The sequence below is a fragment of the Eurytemora carolleeae genome, unplaced genomic scaffold (assembly GCF_000591075.1).
Source record: "Eurytemora carolleeae unplaced genomic scaffold, Eaff_2.0 scaffold528, whole genome shotgun sequence".
Classification (NCBI taxonomy): domain Eukaryota; kingdom Metazoa; phylum Arthropoda; class Copepoda; order Calanoida; family Temoridae; genus Eurytemora; species Eurytemora carolleeae.
The window spans coordinates 151,994-167,149 of record NW_019396472.1 but is presented as its reverse complement, the minus strand read 5'-3'; the positions used below and the strand labels follow the sequence as shown (position 1 = coordinate 167,149).

The 15,156-nt window shown below is 33.8% G+C and overlaps 1 protein-coding gene across 1 annotated transcript in view; it reads left to right on the top strand.

Moving 5' to 3' along the window:
• LOC111703921 (DNA (cytosine-5)-methyltransferase 1) overlaps window positions 1-15,156 on the top strand; it is a 31,897-nt gene that overhangs the window by 2,764 nt on the left and 13,977 nt on the right. Inside the window, exons 5-20 of the mRNA XM_023476011.1 lie at window positions 1,276-1,363; window positions 1,902-1,974; window positions 2,274-2,335; window positions 3,491-3,572; window positions 3,869-3,961; window positions 4,333-4,417; window positions 4,776-4,875; window positions 6,157-6,222; window positions 6,450-6,571; window positions 8,501-8,558; window positions 8,701-8,760; window positions 9,754-9,808; window positions 11,393-11,505; window positions 12,054-12,144; window positions 12,646-12,754; window positions 14,967-15,032. Coding sequence (XP_023331779.1) covers window positions 1,276-1,363; window positions 1,902-1,974; window positions 2,274-2,335; window positions 3,491-3,572; window positions 3,869-3,961; window positions 4,333-4,417; window positions 4,776-4,875; window positions 6,157-6,222; window positions 6,450-6,571; window positions 8,501-8,558; window positions 8,701-8,760; window positions 9,754-9,808; window positions 11,393-11,505; window positions 12,054-12,144; window positions 12,646-12,754; window positions 14,967-15,032 — 1,323 coding nt within the window. The remainder of the gene's footprint in view (window positions 1-1,275; window positions 1,364-1,901; window positions 1,975-2,273; window positions 2,336-3,490; window positions 3,573-3,868; window positions 3,962-4,332; window positions 4,418-4,775; window positions 4,876-6,156; window positions 6,223-6,449; window positions 6,572-8,500; window positions 8,559-8,700; window positions 8,761-9,753; window positions 9,809-11,392; window positions 11,506-12,053; window positions 12,145-12,645; window positions 12,755-14,966; window positions 15,033-15,156) is intronic.

The window sequence follows — 15,156 nt, the reverse complement described above, 5'->3', positions numbered from 1 at the left end:
ATTTTAAGACTAATTTACCGTCGACATATAACCTTGGACGAAGGACAGACGAAAGTTGACACATAAAGGACAATTAATTTTGACAAAGAACTGTCGACTAATAATGGACAATATAGATAGGCCAAGGACTGTCGACACTAGGACAATTGATACGAATTAATGACTGTCGACAGGTGAAGTACAAAATTCTTGTACAAGGGACTTGATATATGAAAGACAACTAACTCGGGACAAAGAACAGTCTACATAATAATATGAAGAAAATGCTGTTTCAGTGGCTCACTTACTACAATACATATTATTATTCTTAGTATTATTACTTCCTTATTTATGTATATTCTAGAACGTAGGCACCTGGACCCACACTTAATTATTTATGTATATTGTAGGCCCCTGGGCCCACACTTACTTATCTATGTATATTGTAGGCACCTGGGCCCACACTTACTTATCTATGTATATTGTAGGTACCGGGACCCACACTTACTTATATATGTATATTGTAGGTACCTCTCCATACACTTACTTGTCTATGTATATCGTAGGTACCTGGGCCCACACTTACTTATCTATGTATGTTGTAGGTACCTGTCCACACATTTATTTGTCTATGTATATCGTAGGTACCTGGGCCCACACTTACTTATCTATGTCTTATTGCAGGTACCTGTTCACACACTTGTTTATCTATGTATATCGAAGGTACCTGGGCCCACACTTACTTATCTATGTATAATGTAGGTACCTGGGTCCATACTTACTTATTCATGTATATTGTAGGTACCTGGGCCCACACTTGTCTATGTATATTGTAGGTACCTGGGTCCACACATACTTCTCTATGTATATTGTAGGTACCTGTCCACACACTTACTTATCTATGTTTATTGTAGGTTTTATTGACATCCTTTTGATGACCGGTTTCAAACTGCTTTCTCTATATTTAAACTGTTTCTTCTTTGATTCTTTATTTAGATGGCGATACTTGATAGATTTTCTTACAGTTTACCACAGATTGAAGGTGGACGAGAATTGACTGAATAGATTGAAGTATCATGGCAACAATATAACAATGTAATCTTTTAAGAAAAGAAATCAAAGTATGTCTACATCAGCGTCCATAGTTAGTTTAGGTCTTACTGAAGCTATACTCAGGGTCCAGGCATACACATTCAAATACGCTTTAAGGCGTGTGCGTAACATTTGGAAAACAATTGGAAATTTACATATTCTAAATTGTAAAAAATATATCAAATGTTTAATTACGAAACATAGGTACGTCGGCCCACATACCCTGGCCAGAGATGAACTTGTAGTACTGTTTTGTGAACCAGAACTGCTAATCGATTCAGAAAATTACCAGGTTCGTACCTCAATCAATTCAAAATAAAAAAATATAAGTAAAAGAAATTGACTTTTTTCCTAAAACTATGATTTTCTAATCTATATTTCTCAGCAACCAATGTCGCAGACCTATGCAATCTGTTAGATAAATAATTAAGATTGAAATATCAGGTTGCCAAGATGTAGGGATTAGAAAATTTGAGTTTGTTACCTATATTCAACGACTTTGATACAAATTCCTTTAGATAAGTTTCTTTGAACTATAAAGTTGTTTCAGTTTTTTTTATGGATGTTCATTAGCTCAGATTATATTGTGTTCACTACTGTTAAGTTAAATCTATTTAAATTATTGTTTATCTTGATTGAATGGATTGGAGTTTAGATTGATTTTATCTGTTTTCTCAACTATTTTTAATGGTCAATGATTAATTGTTGATTTGAATAATTGATCTGTAGTTCAACCAAATGATGATTGATTGATAAATCACAGACTACGTGACAGTTGACTTGTTTGTTATTCAGCGATTAGTCCCAGTTTGAATGATTTATTGCTTTAGGATAAACCCGAAGTTAGTCTCTCAGACTATCAAGTTTTTGATGAGGAGGGTCACCTCATTCATATGAACTCAGGAATTCTAATCTACTTGATTTTTTATTTAACTTTTAAGAATATCTTGCTGAAGGGGCTTGACCGTGACAAAAATGTAAAGAAAATTGAAAAAATCGAATTTTTTATAGCTTATGACACTCCCCAGCCACCCATGAATTTTCATTAAAAAAAAATCAGCCCAATCGGTCCAGCCGTTTGGCCGGCTATAGGCAACATATATATTATTATTATATCTTGTTTTATCATGTAGAAATATTTTTTAAAAACTTTTAAGCAGACAATATTCGAGTTTTTAAAATAAATGGATGAACTAAACCAGGGATACTGGAGAGTGGAGCGAAAGTCATGTTTGACGGTGTTGTTAAGGACTTGATGGACGCGGTAAATACTTGTAATTGTTATTTTTTGTTACTGAGAATCTAAGGATTCGGATTTAGTAAGAATTCTTGAGCCCCGCTCCTACCAAAGTATTGATTTACAGTATACGCACACCATTCCAGGTTAGGTTTAGGTAGATAGATGGCTAAACACTTCTGTTTTTTGTGTTAAACGAGATGGGGGTCCTGGCAAGATTTTACTGAATCTAATTAATAAAGAAGATTTTCATTAGAATTTTGTTAATCGAGGGTTCCTAAGGAAATTTTCATTCTCAATTATATTTTCAAGTATAAGAATTGTAGTTTAGGAAGATTTCATTTTATTTTTTAATCCGGATCTGATCTCAACTTTTTACCTGAATTAAATTCAGAAACAATCACCTCGCTATTTTCTAAAATAATTGACACTGAATAAGTTTGGAGCAAGATTTAGATTCTCAACTCAAATATTGGATAAACAAAGGTCAAAGGTGTTTTTTTTCCTGACTCGTTTCTGACATCGGCCCACCAATTAAACAGAAAAAATATCGGCTGTCTCGACATTCTTTTCAGGAGATGAATACGCAGGGCTTCATGAACAATTATTTTTGTTTAAATTTTCATGACCTAAATGAACCCCGACTAAAAAAAAATATTTTTTTTTGAACTCGACACATATTTTATTTACTTGGTGAAATTTGAAGCATCTAAAATGATTTATTATTCTTACTATTTTTTTTTTTTGGGGGGGGGGGGGGTACTTAAAATATATACCCCTATCCAGTGCTTAGATTCCAATAAATTTTGATGCGGATCCGGATCCGCACTTGGAAAAAATGGATCCGGATCCAGGTTATTTCATTAAAAGTTCCTGAATTTTATTAACAAAGCAGAATTTTCAAATTTTTTGTCTTATTTTTTTCACTTATTTTTATGCCAAAACTTGAAGTCCATTCAGAAATCATGAAAGTATTATAGGCTCTCTTTTTTCAATAGTTCAAATTTGGGTTTTAAGAGTAAATTTTTTTGCAGTTTTTGATCGATATTTGGCCCCTTGTCCGTGAATCCGCATATTTTTGCGGATCCGGATCCAGGAAGCCAGAATCTTGCGGATCCAACGGATCCGTTTCCGGAACCTAAGCACTGCCCCCATCATAATGTTAAATTGAATTATGTCTAGGGGAAGGGTCATCATATAAAATCTTGTGTGATGACTTCCTGGTGGAACTCTGGGTTTGACGGCGGAGAAAACGTTTTAATAGGTCAGTCAAATATTAGCTTTGCAAGTTAAGATATAAAGAATTCTATCTTTTGAAAGTGAATTAGAGATCAATATTTATTTCTAAAATTGTTTTTATTTGTGGGTCACTACAAAGTAATCTGCACATTTCTCCTGCTAAAAAATGGGGAAATGTTGGAAAAACGACAATATAGTCCACATTACTGATCAAAGAAAAGTTCATAGGGTACCGTTGTAAATCGGACATACCTATTATGATCTTCGAATGGAGGGTCACTTAAAATTACGTTTACAGTCCTTACAAAACTAATATTTCAGGATTTAGTACGCAGGATGCAAACTACTACTTGAAAGAACCTCATCCGAACTACAAACCGTTCATGTTGGACACGTGGGAGCAATCTTTCCTTGGTTAGTAGTATTATAGGGGTCAGGGGCAGCTTGTCATATTTTCGAGAGGCGGAGGATAAATGAAATACCCCCCCCCCTTTTGGAATTTTATGAAATGACACTGCTTGGAGGGGGCTGGGGAATGTGTGACCACCTTCTAAACAAAATATCTCCATTTTGGTAAAAAAAAAAAAAAAAAATTTTAATCCAGTCTTAAAAATCAAAGTTGAAGGGCTTGAAGATGCTTACTCTCTATAGATGCACCATAAATTTTCCAGGGGGGGGGGGGCGTCCCTAAGGTCCTAGAAGTGGGACGTCACCACATTTGTTCAATGTATTATGAATGGTTGTGAGAAGCGCAAATTAAATTCTAATAATATAATAATATTCAGTAAAATATATGATTGAGTTTCTGGAGGAGGAAGATGAAGGAGATGAGGAGAATGATGATGAGAACGAAGATGGAATATATGAAAGGTAGGTTGGGGGGAGATATTTCCAGAACTGGTTGAAAATTGTCAAATTTGCTGCACCTTAATACTCGAAACTAGGGATTTTTAGTCAGGTCATAAGATAATGATCATTTTATAATATTTACTAATTTTTAACAAAAGAAGAATTTTAAAATTATTTGGAAGGTTTATTTGTATGCCAAAACTTGAAATTTTTAATAATTATGTTTGTAACAGCTCAGGTTTGGGTTTTGAGAGCAATTTTTTTACAGCTTCTGGTGATATATTGTGTTTTAGATTCGTGGATCTGCATTTGTGTGCGGATCCGGATCCAGGAAGTAATTCCATAAGGATAAATATTATTTTACTATTGACTATTAAAGATTCCTTGATTATCTGTCTGGGATGTCCCCGCCCCGCCCCGAGATACCAGAGTTTACTTCCGAGTCAGTTATTAAGCACGCAGAGTTTCTTGTAAGCCAGGTATATTCTTAAAATTCCTTTATTCAACCAGAGCTGGGAACTTAAAATGGATAACCTTCTATACCAACTACTTAATCCGAATATCCACTGTGGAAACTTAAAATTATAGTCCTTAATCCACTCCTTTTCTCTCTCTTTGGATATCCATACATTATTTTCTCCAATGAGAGTGAAGGAATATAGTTCGTAAATTGCATTGACCAATGACAGCCTTGAAAATAAATGTTATCCCATGAGAGAAATCCGCATTTTCTAACAAATCAAGAATTTGTTGTCGGCCATTTTGTATATTAATCGGTGAAGAAAAATATTAATATATTATGCGTAGGAAGAAAGTGTAACAATCAAAATTATTGTTATAATATTGAAAGAAAAACCGTGGAATAATTTTGATTATTCACCGAAAGGCGGTTTTTCTTTCAGTATTATAACAATAATTTTGATTATTACACTTTCTTCCTACGCATAATATATTAATACGTTTGAGATTCTTCTGTAACCAATTTTAACTAATGTATTAATTAATAGATGGGTAAGAAATTAATTGAAGGCCCTTCCAGTCAAGAAAACAAACCAATCTGGCGTTCTTAGAATCCAATTTGTTGATCTTGATATTTTATCTCAAGGCAAACATAATCTTGAGATTATGTTAGTCTCGAGATTAGCAAAAACAGAGGATTAAGCATTAATCCTGATATCCACCATTCTAAAGTTCCCAGCTCAGAGCCCGCGAAATCAAAAGTTATAAAGAAACTAATTCAACTCTGGATTTAGTCACTCTGCGATTAATTTTCAATGAGTTTACTGGAAATAATCCCATGTTCACTTAATTCTAAATAAGAAAAAAATTGCAGTGAAATCTTCTTGAGATGTAAATATTTATTCTTTGCTAATACGTTAAAGATTTCAACGCGTATACATTATCTTAGAAAGGTAAGGGATTACATATTTCAAGAAGATATGTTATGTTCTTGAGAATATTGAATGCTACGCTTTCTTGAAAAATTCTAGCCTCGAATACAGAGAATAATAAGTTGTAAAAAAAATGTATAATCATTAAACATTATGTAAGCCTTTATCTTAGTACAATTAATTTTTAATCTTTGTATTTATCATTTTTGTGTTTTTGCATTTTGTGTTTTTTTCCCTTTATAAAACCTGAAACAATTGATTTGGTTAAAGAATTTCAAGAGTTTCATGCTAAGATATTTTTTAATGGTTTAAATGGTCATTCAAATTTAATTGATTGTCATAATAAATTAATTAATGTTTATTGTATAGATACTCAGTTACCAGCAGGCCGGTGATCCAGACGAAAAGAAGTTTATGGACTCGCCTCTCATTAAGGTATAGGGTAAAATTAATTGATACCCCACCCTATGTTCCCCACACTCCCAATTAAGATTCATATCAGAAAAAGAGTTGACGTGGAAATGTTTCAGAATAATATCGATCTTAATGAGATCAATGCCTTATTCCTAGATTTACAACACAAGTTGTGATTTTGAACCCAACCATGTTATCCTATTACTTTTACTCTTACCCTGTCAGAAATCAGTGAATACTTGTTTTAGAGAATTTGTGAGCTCGCCGGGGTACAGAAAGCCAGCATAAAAAAGTCCTCTAAGCTTGTAGTTGACAGAAAACAGTCTCAGAAACCTAAGTTCGAATCCGCCATGGTCACTCCCCTTGTTCGGTTTGTATATTTATGGACTTAATTTTTTTCTATGGTCTCTTTGGCCGTAATGGTCTTGATGTATTCTTCTTGTGTTTATTTATGTTCTTTCAGGCTTGTATTTGAGAGTTTATTATTCTCTGTCAGGCTTGTATTTGAGAGTTTATTATTCTCTGTCAGGCTTGTATTTGAGTTTATTGTTATCTATGTTCAGGCTTGTATTTGAGAGTTAATTATTCTCTATGTTCAGGCTTGTATTTGAGATTGTTGTTATCTATATTCAAGGCTTGTTTTAGAGAGTTAATTGTTCTCTTATGTTCAGGCTTGTATTTGAGAGTTTATTATTCTCTGTCAGGCTTGTATTTGAGTTTATTGTTATCTATGTTCAGGCTTATATTTGAGAGTTAATTATTCTCTATGTTCAGGCTTGTATTTGAGTTTATTATTCTCTCTATTCAAGGCTTGTATTTGAGAGTTCATTGTTATCTATGTTGAGACTTATATTTGAGAGTTAATTGTTATCTATGTTCAGCCTTGTATTTTAGATTATTTTTATCTATACTCAAGGCTTTTTTTTTGAGAGTTTATTGTTCTCCATGTTCAGGCTTGTATTTGAGAGTTTATTGTTCTCTATGTTCAGGCTTATATTTGAGAGTTAATTATTCTCTATGTTCAGGCTTATATTTGAGTTTATTGTTCTCTATGTTCAGGCTTGTATTTGAGAGTTTATTATTCTCTGTCAGGCTTGTATTTGAGTTTATTGTTATCTATGTTCAGGCTTATATTTGAGAGTTTCAGGCTTGTATTTGAGTTTATTGTTATCTATGTTCAGGCTTATATTTGAGAGTTAATTATTCTCTATGTTCAGGCTTGTATTTGAGTTTATTATTCTCTCTATTCAAGGCTTGTATTTGAGAGTTCATTGTTATCTATGTTGAGGCTTATATTTGAGAGTTAATTGTTATCTATGTTCAGCCTTGTATTTTAGATTATTGTTATCTATATTCAAGGCTTGTTTTTGAGAGTTTATTGTTCTCCATGTTCAGGCTTGTATTTGAGAGTTTATTATTCTCTGGCAGGCTTGTAGTTGCAGGGTGGCCAAAATGTACGGATTGTACGGATTGATTTTTTTTAACCCTAAAATTGTACGGATTGTACGGATTTGTTTTCAAATTGTACGGATTGTACGGATTTTATCCTGGAAAATACACCGTTTTTTTCTAAATTTTCACTCATTTCAGCAAATTTTTCATGAAAATAAAAAAAAATTCTCGTCAAAATGAAGTTAGTTTAACTTATTTTCTGCATTCCAAATAATATTAGATTGATTAATGTTTCAATTGACTATCAAAGGTATGTCCAAGAAGTGTTTATTTGAGAATATGTTCCATAAGTACTTATTTATTTGCTTAGNTTCTCTATGTTCAGGCTTGTATTTGAGTTTATTGTTCTCTATGTTCAGGCTTGTATTTGAGTTTATTGTTCTCAATGTTCAGGCTTGTATTTGAGTTTATTGTTCTCAATGTTCAGGCTTGTATTTGAGTTTATTGTTCTCTATGTTCAGGCTTGTTTTTGAGTTTATTGTTCTCTATGTTCAGGCTTGTTTTTGAGTTTATTATTCTCTATGTTCAGGCTTGTATTTGAGTTTATTGTTCTCTATGTTCAGGCTTGTATTTGAGTTTAATGTTCTCTATGTTCAGGTTTGTATTTGAGTTTATTATTCTCAATGTTCAGGCTTGTATCAGGCTTATATTTGAGTTTATTATTAATCTATGTTCAGGCTTGTATTTGAGTTTATTGTTCTCTATGTTCAGGCTTGTATTTGAGTTAATTATTCTCTATGTTCAGGCTTGTATTTGAGTTTATTATTCTCTATGTTCAGGCTTGTATTTGAGATTATTGTTCTCAATGTTCAGGCTTGTATTTGAGTTTATTATTCTCTATGTTCAGGCTAGTTTTTGAGAATTTATTTAAAGAACAGATGGCTGAGGAAGAGAACCCGGGGAAGGTAATAAAATCAAATTTATCTTGTCAATTTAAACTTTTGATTCTAAGGAAATATATTTACTTAATGAATATTTTCAAATTAAATTGTTTTTGCAAGATATTACATGACAAATACTTGAAACATAAATAAAATGTATATTCAGGTGGTGAAGGCTGAAGTTAGACCGGCTAAAGAAACAAAGAAATCTTCGTTCAAGTCTCAGGTCAATATTCTTATTTTTATAGATTTGTTTCTATTTCTTCTTTGGCAAAAGCTTTTTCTATCTTATGTAACAAGACGTTTGCACATTCATTTCATAACGTTCACCAAAAAAAAAAGACTTTTGTTGGGACGACTTATTATATTACATGAAAAAATATAATTTAAAAGGCTTGAACGTTCTCGATAAAAGAAATTTTTAATTTAAAAACTGCTCTGCGAACGTGTCAGTGTTATTTTAGTGCTTTTTGACTTAAAAGGAGCTGTACCGATTTTTAAAATTAATTGTCTAAAATGTTTAATTAGAACAAGCACGAGGAGATATTCTGTAGTTTTAGGATGATGTTAAACATAATGAGTAATGGGCCAGTTCAATTTGTTGTCAAAAATATTTCCGTTAACTTTTTATTAAAGGTTTTGAACATAGATAAATAAAAAAAAACATAGATAGCTTATGTAGGCAAAATCGCCAAGAATTGTACAGTCAGCGAATTCATATTTTTAGGGGTCAAAGTGTACTTCAATGATAAGCGGGGTGGTTTGGTGTTTTAATGCATTTAATAATAGAGTGTAAAATAACTCCGGGAATGGAACTATTTGAACAACAATATTTCACTGAGCAATATATCATATTGACGAGAACTGAAGAAGGACATGAGAAGGACTAAACTAAATTAAATTTCTCTCGACAGAACTCATGTACACCACAAGTACTCAATGACATAAGAACAGCCTATGTTCACAACCGACCTAGTTAATCTATATATTAGGAATATTTTTAAAACATCTCTGTACATTCATATCTTTCAAGATGAAAAATGTCGTCTTATGCGCAATCTTTCTTTATCTATTCTATGGTTTTGAAGTTATACCACTTTATTATTTTTCAGTTAGATCATCAATTATTTTTTTTGTAAGAACTTGTTTAAAAAGCGATACCGCTCCCTTTACAATTAAGATATGGAGAAAATTTCTCAAAATATATTTTGTGTTCCAGGGCAAGTCCAAGGGAAAAAAGGAGAACTTTAAATGGATCGGAGACGACTGCAAACGTAAGATTTTTTTTAGTTTTGATTGACTTAATTTTAAGTGTCAAGTGTAAGAGTAAAAAAACTGAACTGTTGAAAATTTGCATTGACAGTTGAGAAAGTTTTTAAATCTCAAGTGGCATCTTACCAAATCTAATTTAAGGTTAGGTTAGTTATTCTGAGGCGCCGCAGGATGCAAATTAGCGACGAGTGTTTCGGCTAGGATGGGCTAGGGGGCCGAGCGTTGACAGCCTTTAAAGTTGACGCTTGGAAAATTGCACATTCGGAAAGTTGCCACTTGATAAAATACCTTTTAGAAAGTTGCTGCTTGAGAAAGTACTAAAAATTAATCATTTCCGGGATTCACTACAAATGTCAAAATTAAATTCAGATCCGGACTGAAAACCCATCTCGGGACTTGAACCTGCATGCTGATACACAAGCCTTAATCTTTCCCTAACATTCATGAATTGATTTGATTTTGGAATATCTGTTTTTTGTTTGTTTTTCTATCCAATGGATATTTTGGAAGTATGTGGTTCCTAACAAAACTAAAAAAGTAAGACTTTGAAAGCATAAATGAGTTGAGCGGAAAGTTCATGAATTTAGGTGGAAATGAAAGAATTTTTGGACGATAAGTATCTTGAAGGGATAGACGTAATTTCAAGTTATTTTACAACATTACCATTTAAACCTTTATTGGTGCAACTGTCGTTTTTTATACATTCACTGCACAGTGCACAGGTGTGGAATTTAGTAAATTACGTTTTTGGTCTCTGCTGCATAAAATTAGCAATTTTTTTATAGAGAAACCACAATTATAAATTATTATTAAAAAAGAGGATATTTTCTTGATTTTAGTCCAGTAAACGGTAAGGGAATCAGCACCTAACTGAGACCCTGTCTGAGGATCCCACATTGGGGATCTTTCATGATCTTTTTCTTATGTTATCTTGTAAATTGGTTACGCCACTTGAAATTACGTCTACATTTAAAGGGTGGAAAAATTTCACTTCATAATTTTAAGTGTACTTGCACATGGTTCAGATAGCTTTATTAACTTAGATTTACGGAGATACTATTGTTCCTGGAGATGTTAGTGTTCCTGAAGATGTTAGTGTTCCTGGAGATGTTATTGTACCTGGAGATGTTATTGTTCCTGGAGATGTTATTGTTACTGGCAATGTTATTGTTCCTGGAGATGTTATTGTTCCTGGAGATGTTATTGTTCCTGGAGATGTTATTGTTCCTGGAGATGTTATTGTGCCTGGAGATGTTATTGTTACTGGCAATGTTATTGTTCCTGGAGATGTTATTGTTCCTGGATATATATATTCAACTTAGATTATTACAGAAGCGGAGATTGATGGAGATGTTATTTATTTCTTGAGATATATATTCAACTTAGATTATTACAGAAGCTGAGATTGATGGAGATATTATTGTTCCTTGAGATATTTATTCAACTTAGATTGTTACAGAAGCTGAGATTGATGGAGATGTTATTTATTCCTTGAGATATATATTCAACTTAGATTATTACAAAAGCTGAGATTGATGGAGATATTATTGTTCCTGGAGATACATATTCAACTTAGATTATTACAGAAGCAGAGATTGATGGAGATATTATTGTTCCTGGAGATAATATAATGCTGGATCCTGGAGCAGAAGATACAGAACCATTTGTAGGAACGGTTCTTTACATGTACAACGATAAGGTAAATTGAAGACTATCTATCTAGACTTCCTTGAAGGGGGGGGGGGTATTTCTGTAAATATATACCCCTTGAACTAACCAGATATTTTTTAACAGAATTGTGACTTTATTTCTTACCAGCTTTGCATGTGAACTAAACAATAAACATCCTTTAGCCTATTCAACTCACTTAACTTAAATTTTTAAACTAGGAAATTCTCGTTGTTTTAACGAGTTTCCCAATCAAAATTTTGAGGCAAATAGGTCCAGGGGTTTCTGAGTTAAGATAGGACACCTTCTAATAACAGGATTATTTATTTTTAAAGTAGTAATCTCTGTTTGTTTGTCCAATTATAACTCATGAACCTCTGGAACGATTTGGCTCTAATTTTGATAGAGGAACTTTGAAACGTGGTAGAATATGGAAACGTTCGTGTCTTGGTTCAAAACTCATAAATTAAGAGGGTTGGCGCTTAGTTACGTGTCCAGGCAAATCTGGGTTCCCAAACTAGTTATATAAAATATTATTAGATTAGAATTTTAAGTTTATAACAATATATTTATTATCAGGAAACACCGATGGCCCATGTCCGTTGGTTCGCCCGAGGAGTAGATACTGTTCTAGGAGAAACTGGAGATCCAGCTGAACTGTTCCGACTCGGTTAGTAATTAAACACTGCAATTCTATGCACCCATTTCATTTTGATTTGGCTCCAAGATCGGCCCTGATATTAAATGGACCCAGATTCAGGTCATTAACACTTCTTTGAGATTCATTAATTTTTTTAACAAATTTAGTTAAGGAATTGTCCAAAAAAAAAACGAAACCCAGAGATTAGGACTTTTTAAAAAAATTTTATTGATTAGCAATTAAAATTTGTGTATTGATGAGAGCAAAAATTATGTTTTTTTATCAGACTTTGGGTGATTTTCCCACTTTGATCCAGACTCGGGATATGCCTATTTATTTGCTTGCCTTAATGGTGTAAACCTGTATTTAAAACTTAATCTTATCAGTCCAAAGGTTTATGACATTAGTTTGCGAAGATATATGAATTAGAAAATAAAATCTGAGGCTATTGTTAATTACGTTGCCCAATGATTTTGTTATAGTTGCGTTATCTCAATTTAAAAACAAAATTAACTACAATAAATTGTCTAGATACTTGTGACGACGAACCTCTGCTAAGCTACGTTGGGAAAGCAAGTGTGGAGATGCTAGGAATGCCGGATCCTGAAAAGTGGAGTAAGCTGGGTGGTTCAACTCCAACGTAAGTTTTAATTTACATTTTTTTCCAACCACGCTTTTTTCGACTCTGACCCCTTTCAGAATCATATTTTTTCCCCAAATCCACAATTTAAAAAAACAGGTATATTTTGCAGGGTTCTGAAGCCCGTGCAAACTTCTAAGAGTTTGCTGAGTCGGTTGGGGTTCAAGGGGGGGGGGGGCAGAGCCCCCTTTCAAAGAATTTTTGGATTTTAGTAGCATAACAGATTTTAGTCTTCAGAGTTCGGTCAGCCCATGGATACGTATCGGCGGCTAGGAGCGCCGACCAGGGGCGTACGAGGGCTTTTGTTTAGGAGGGGGGCACAATTTGGGTGCGTAAGCGCGCAAAAAAAAATTTGGGGTTCCCCCCCCCCCCCTTGGCAACAGTATACCCCCCCTTAAAAACCCCTTTTTTGAAAAAATATTGATACCTTTTTTATTTTTTTTGCCCCCCTCCCACCTGGACTTGTTTTGTTCACCATAAAAATACCATAAATCAATAATCACAGCATCATTAAAAATTATATTTTTACTAATAAACGCAATTTCTTCTGAAATTTTTAGATAGAATTTACTCAATCTTCATATTCACCATCTCTTTTAAGCTACAATTTTCTGGGATTTGCTTGCACAAACATTTCAATGATTTTTTCACTAGAGAGCTCAGACAGCCTTTTAGGGTGAAAAGCCTTAAGTGCAAGATCGTTAAGTCTGCTCTCCGTCATAGTACATCTTGTGTAATGAAGTATTCTCTTTAGAAGGTGTAAACTTTTCTCTCCTTGTGTTAACAATGAATTCAGACAAATCCTTAGTCTTTGTCATTGTCAGGTGTTACTTTTTAAACGTAGTTTCCTTTTAATTTTGTATTTTCCAGGGGGGGGCAGTGCCCCGCCTGGAACTCCCAGGGGGGGCAACAGGACTACTGCCCCCTAGGTACGCCACTGTGCCTGGCCTGAGGAAGGGAAATGCAAGCAGATGTAATATTAAAAGAGCCTCCCTCATGGGTGCCCCCTCTCAGCCTCTCAGGGGGGGCACGCGTAGAGGGGGGCGGGCCGGGCCCCCCCCTCGTACGCCCCTGGCGCCGACCCATATTTCATTGAATGATGGGTTGTCCTTTCATAATAATAATAATAATAGAGCGTTTTAGTGCCCTAACACGGTCAACTTCATGGTCCCCCCTGATTTTTTTTACATTTTTGATATTGTCTTTTTTGGTGTTTCCCTTCCCTCTACTCATTTACTCTTCCGTTCCCTCCCCCTTTTTCCTTTTTTCCTCATATTTTCCCAGACCCAACGAAAGCTCATATTTTAGCCCCCTTCCCCCGGGTAAGGGGGCAAACAGAAAAATATACACACTGGATCCCTGAGAATGCGAATTTCATTTTTGGATCTCAAGAATGAATATTTTTTGGAAATCTTTTTTTTCAGATGTTAGTTATTTTAGATTTTTTTTCGCTGAATTGGGGCAAATAAAAAAATTTGAGGGTAAAACGTCGCAAAAAGAATAAAAAATAAAAAAAAATTATTTTTAATTTTTAAAAAAAAAATTCAACAGCTTTATTTTGGGATCATTTCAAGGGTGGATATTTCTAATATCCCCCCTGGAAATTTTTTTTTCTCTTTAGATGTTTTAGGTTTTTTTTCGCTGAAATGGGACAAAAAGAATGAATCAAACATTTGTATGTCCAATTTTACATTCTTTTCACCCTCAAATCTTCAAAAATCCGGGTGGGTCGAAACTCGGATAAATATACAGTATACACCTCTATCATTTAACTTTCAAACCTGGATTTAGAAAATGAGATGCATAAGTTTTTTGAAGGTCAAATTCCTTCCACAGAGACAGGAGTGCAGGAGTGTATATTTTCTCGAAAAATCACTTTTTTCATAAATCAATATATTTTAAGCATGAAAACTTCCCATTGCTGTCCGGTTTTTCATTTTTTCCCTAATCATCAAAAATCCTTCTGAAAAATATACACCCCTGCAAAGAGTTGAGAACTGCCAATTTACCTTTTTTAAAGATGGTTTTTTTCGCATTTCATTTGCTTGAAAGATCTGGATATTATATACTTGGTATCAATTCAAACTCGGAATATTTTACCAGTTTAGACTTGTCATCAAATATTCTCCAGCATAGGTTTATATTTTCTTTAAACCCTTGTTTAACTGCGAACTGTGTCGACAAATTTTTTATTTTAAATTGAATTTCATAGAACCTTTGAGAGAGATTCGGATTCAAGTTTCTTTTGTTCTTTATGGTACGATGCTGAACTCGGAAGGTAAGATCTCGTCAACTTATGTTGTTCATCGTCATTTATTCAGTTGCCTATCTCGACGTTATAAAATATTTTGTTTTCATATTGGGGAGAAACAAATGTATAGACGTTGGAATAATGACCCCCC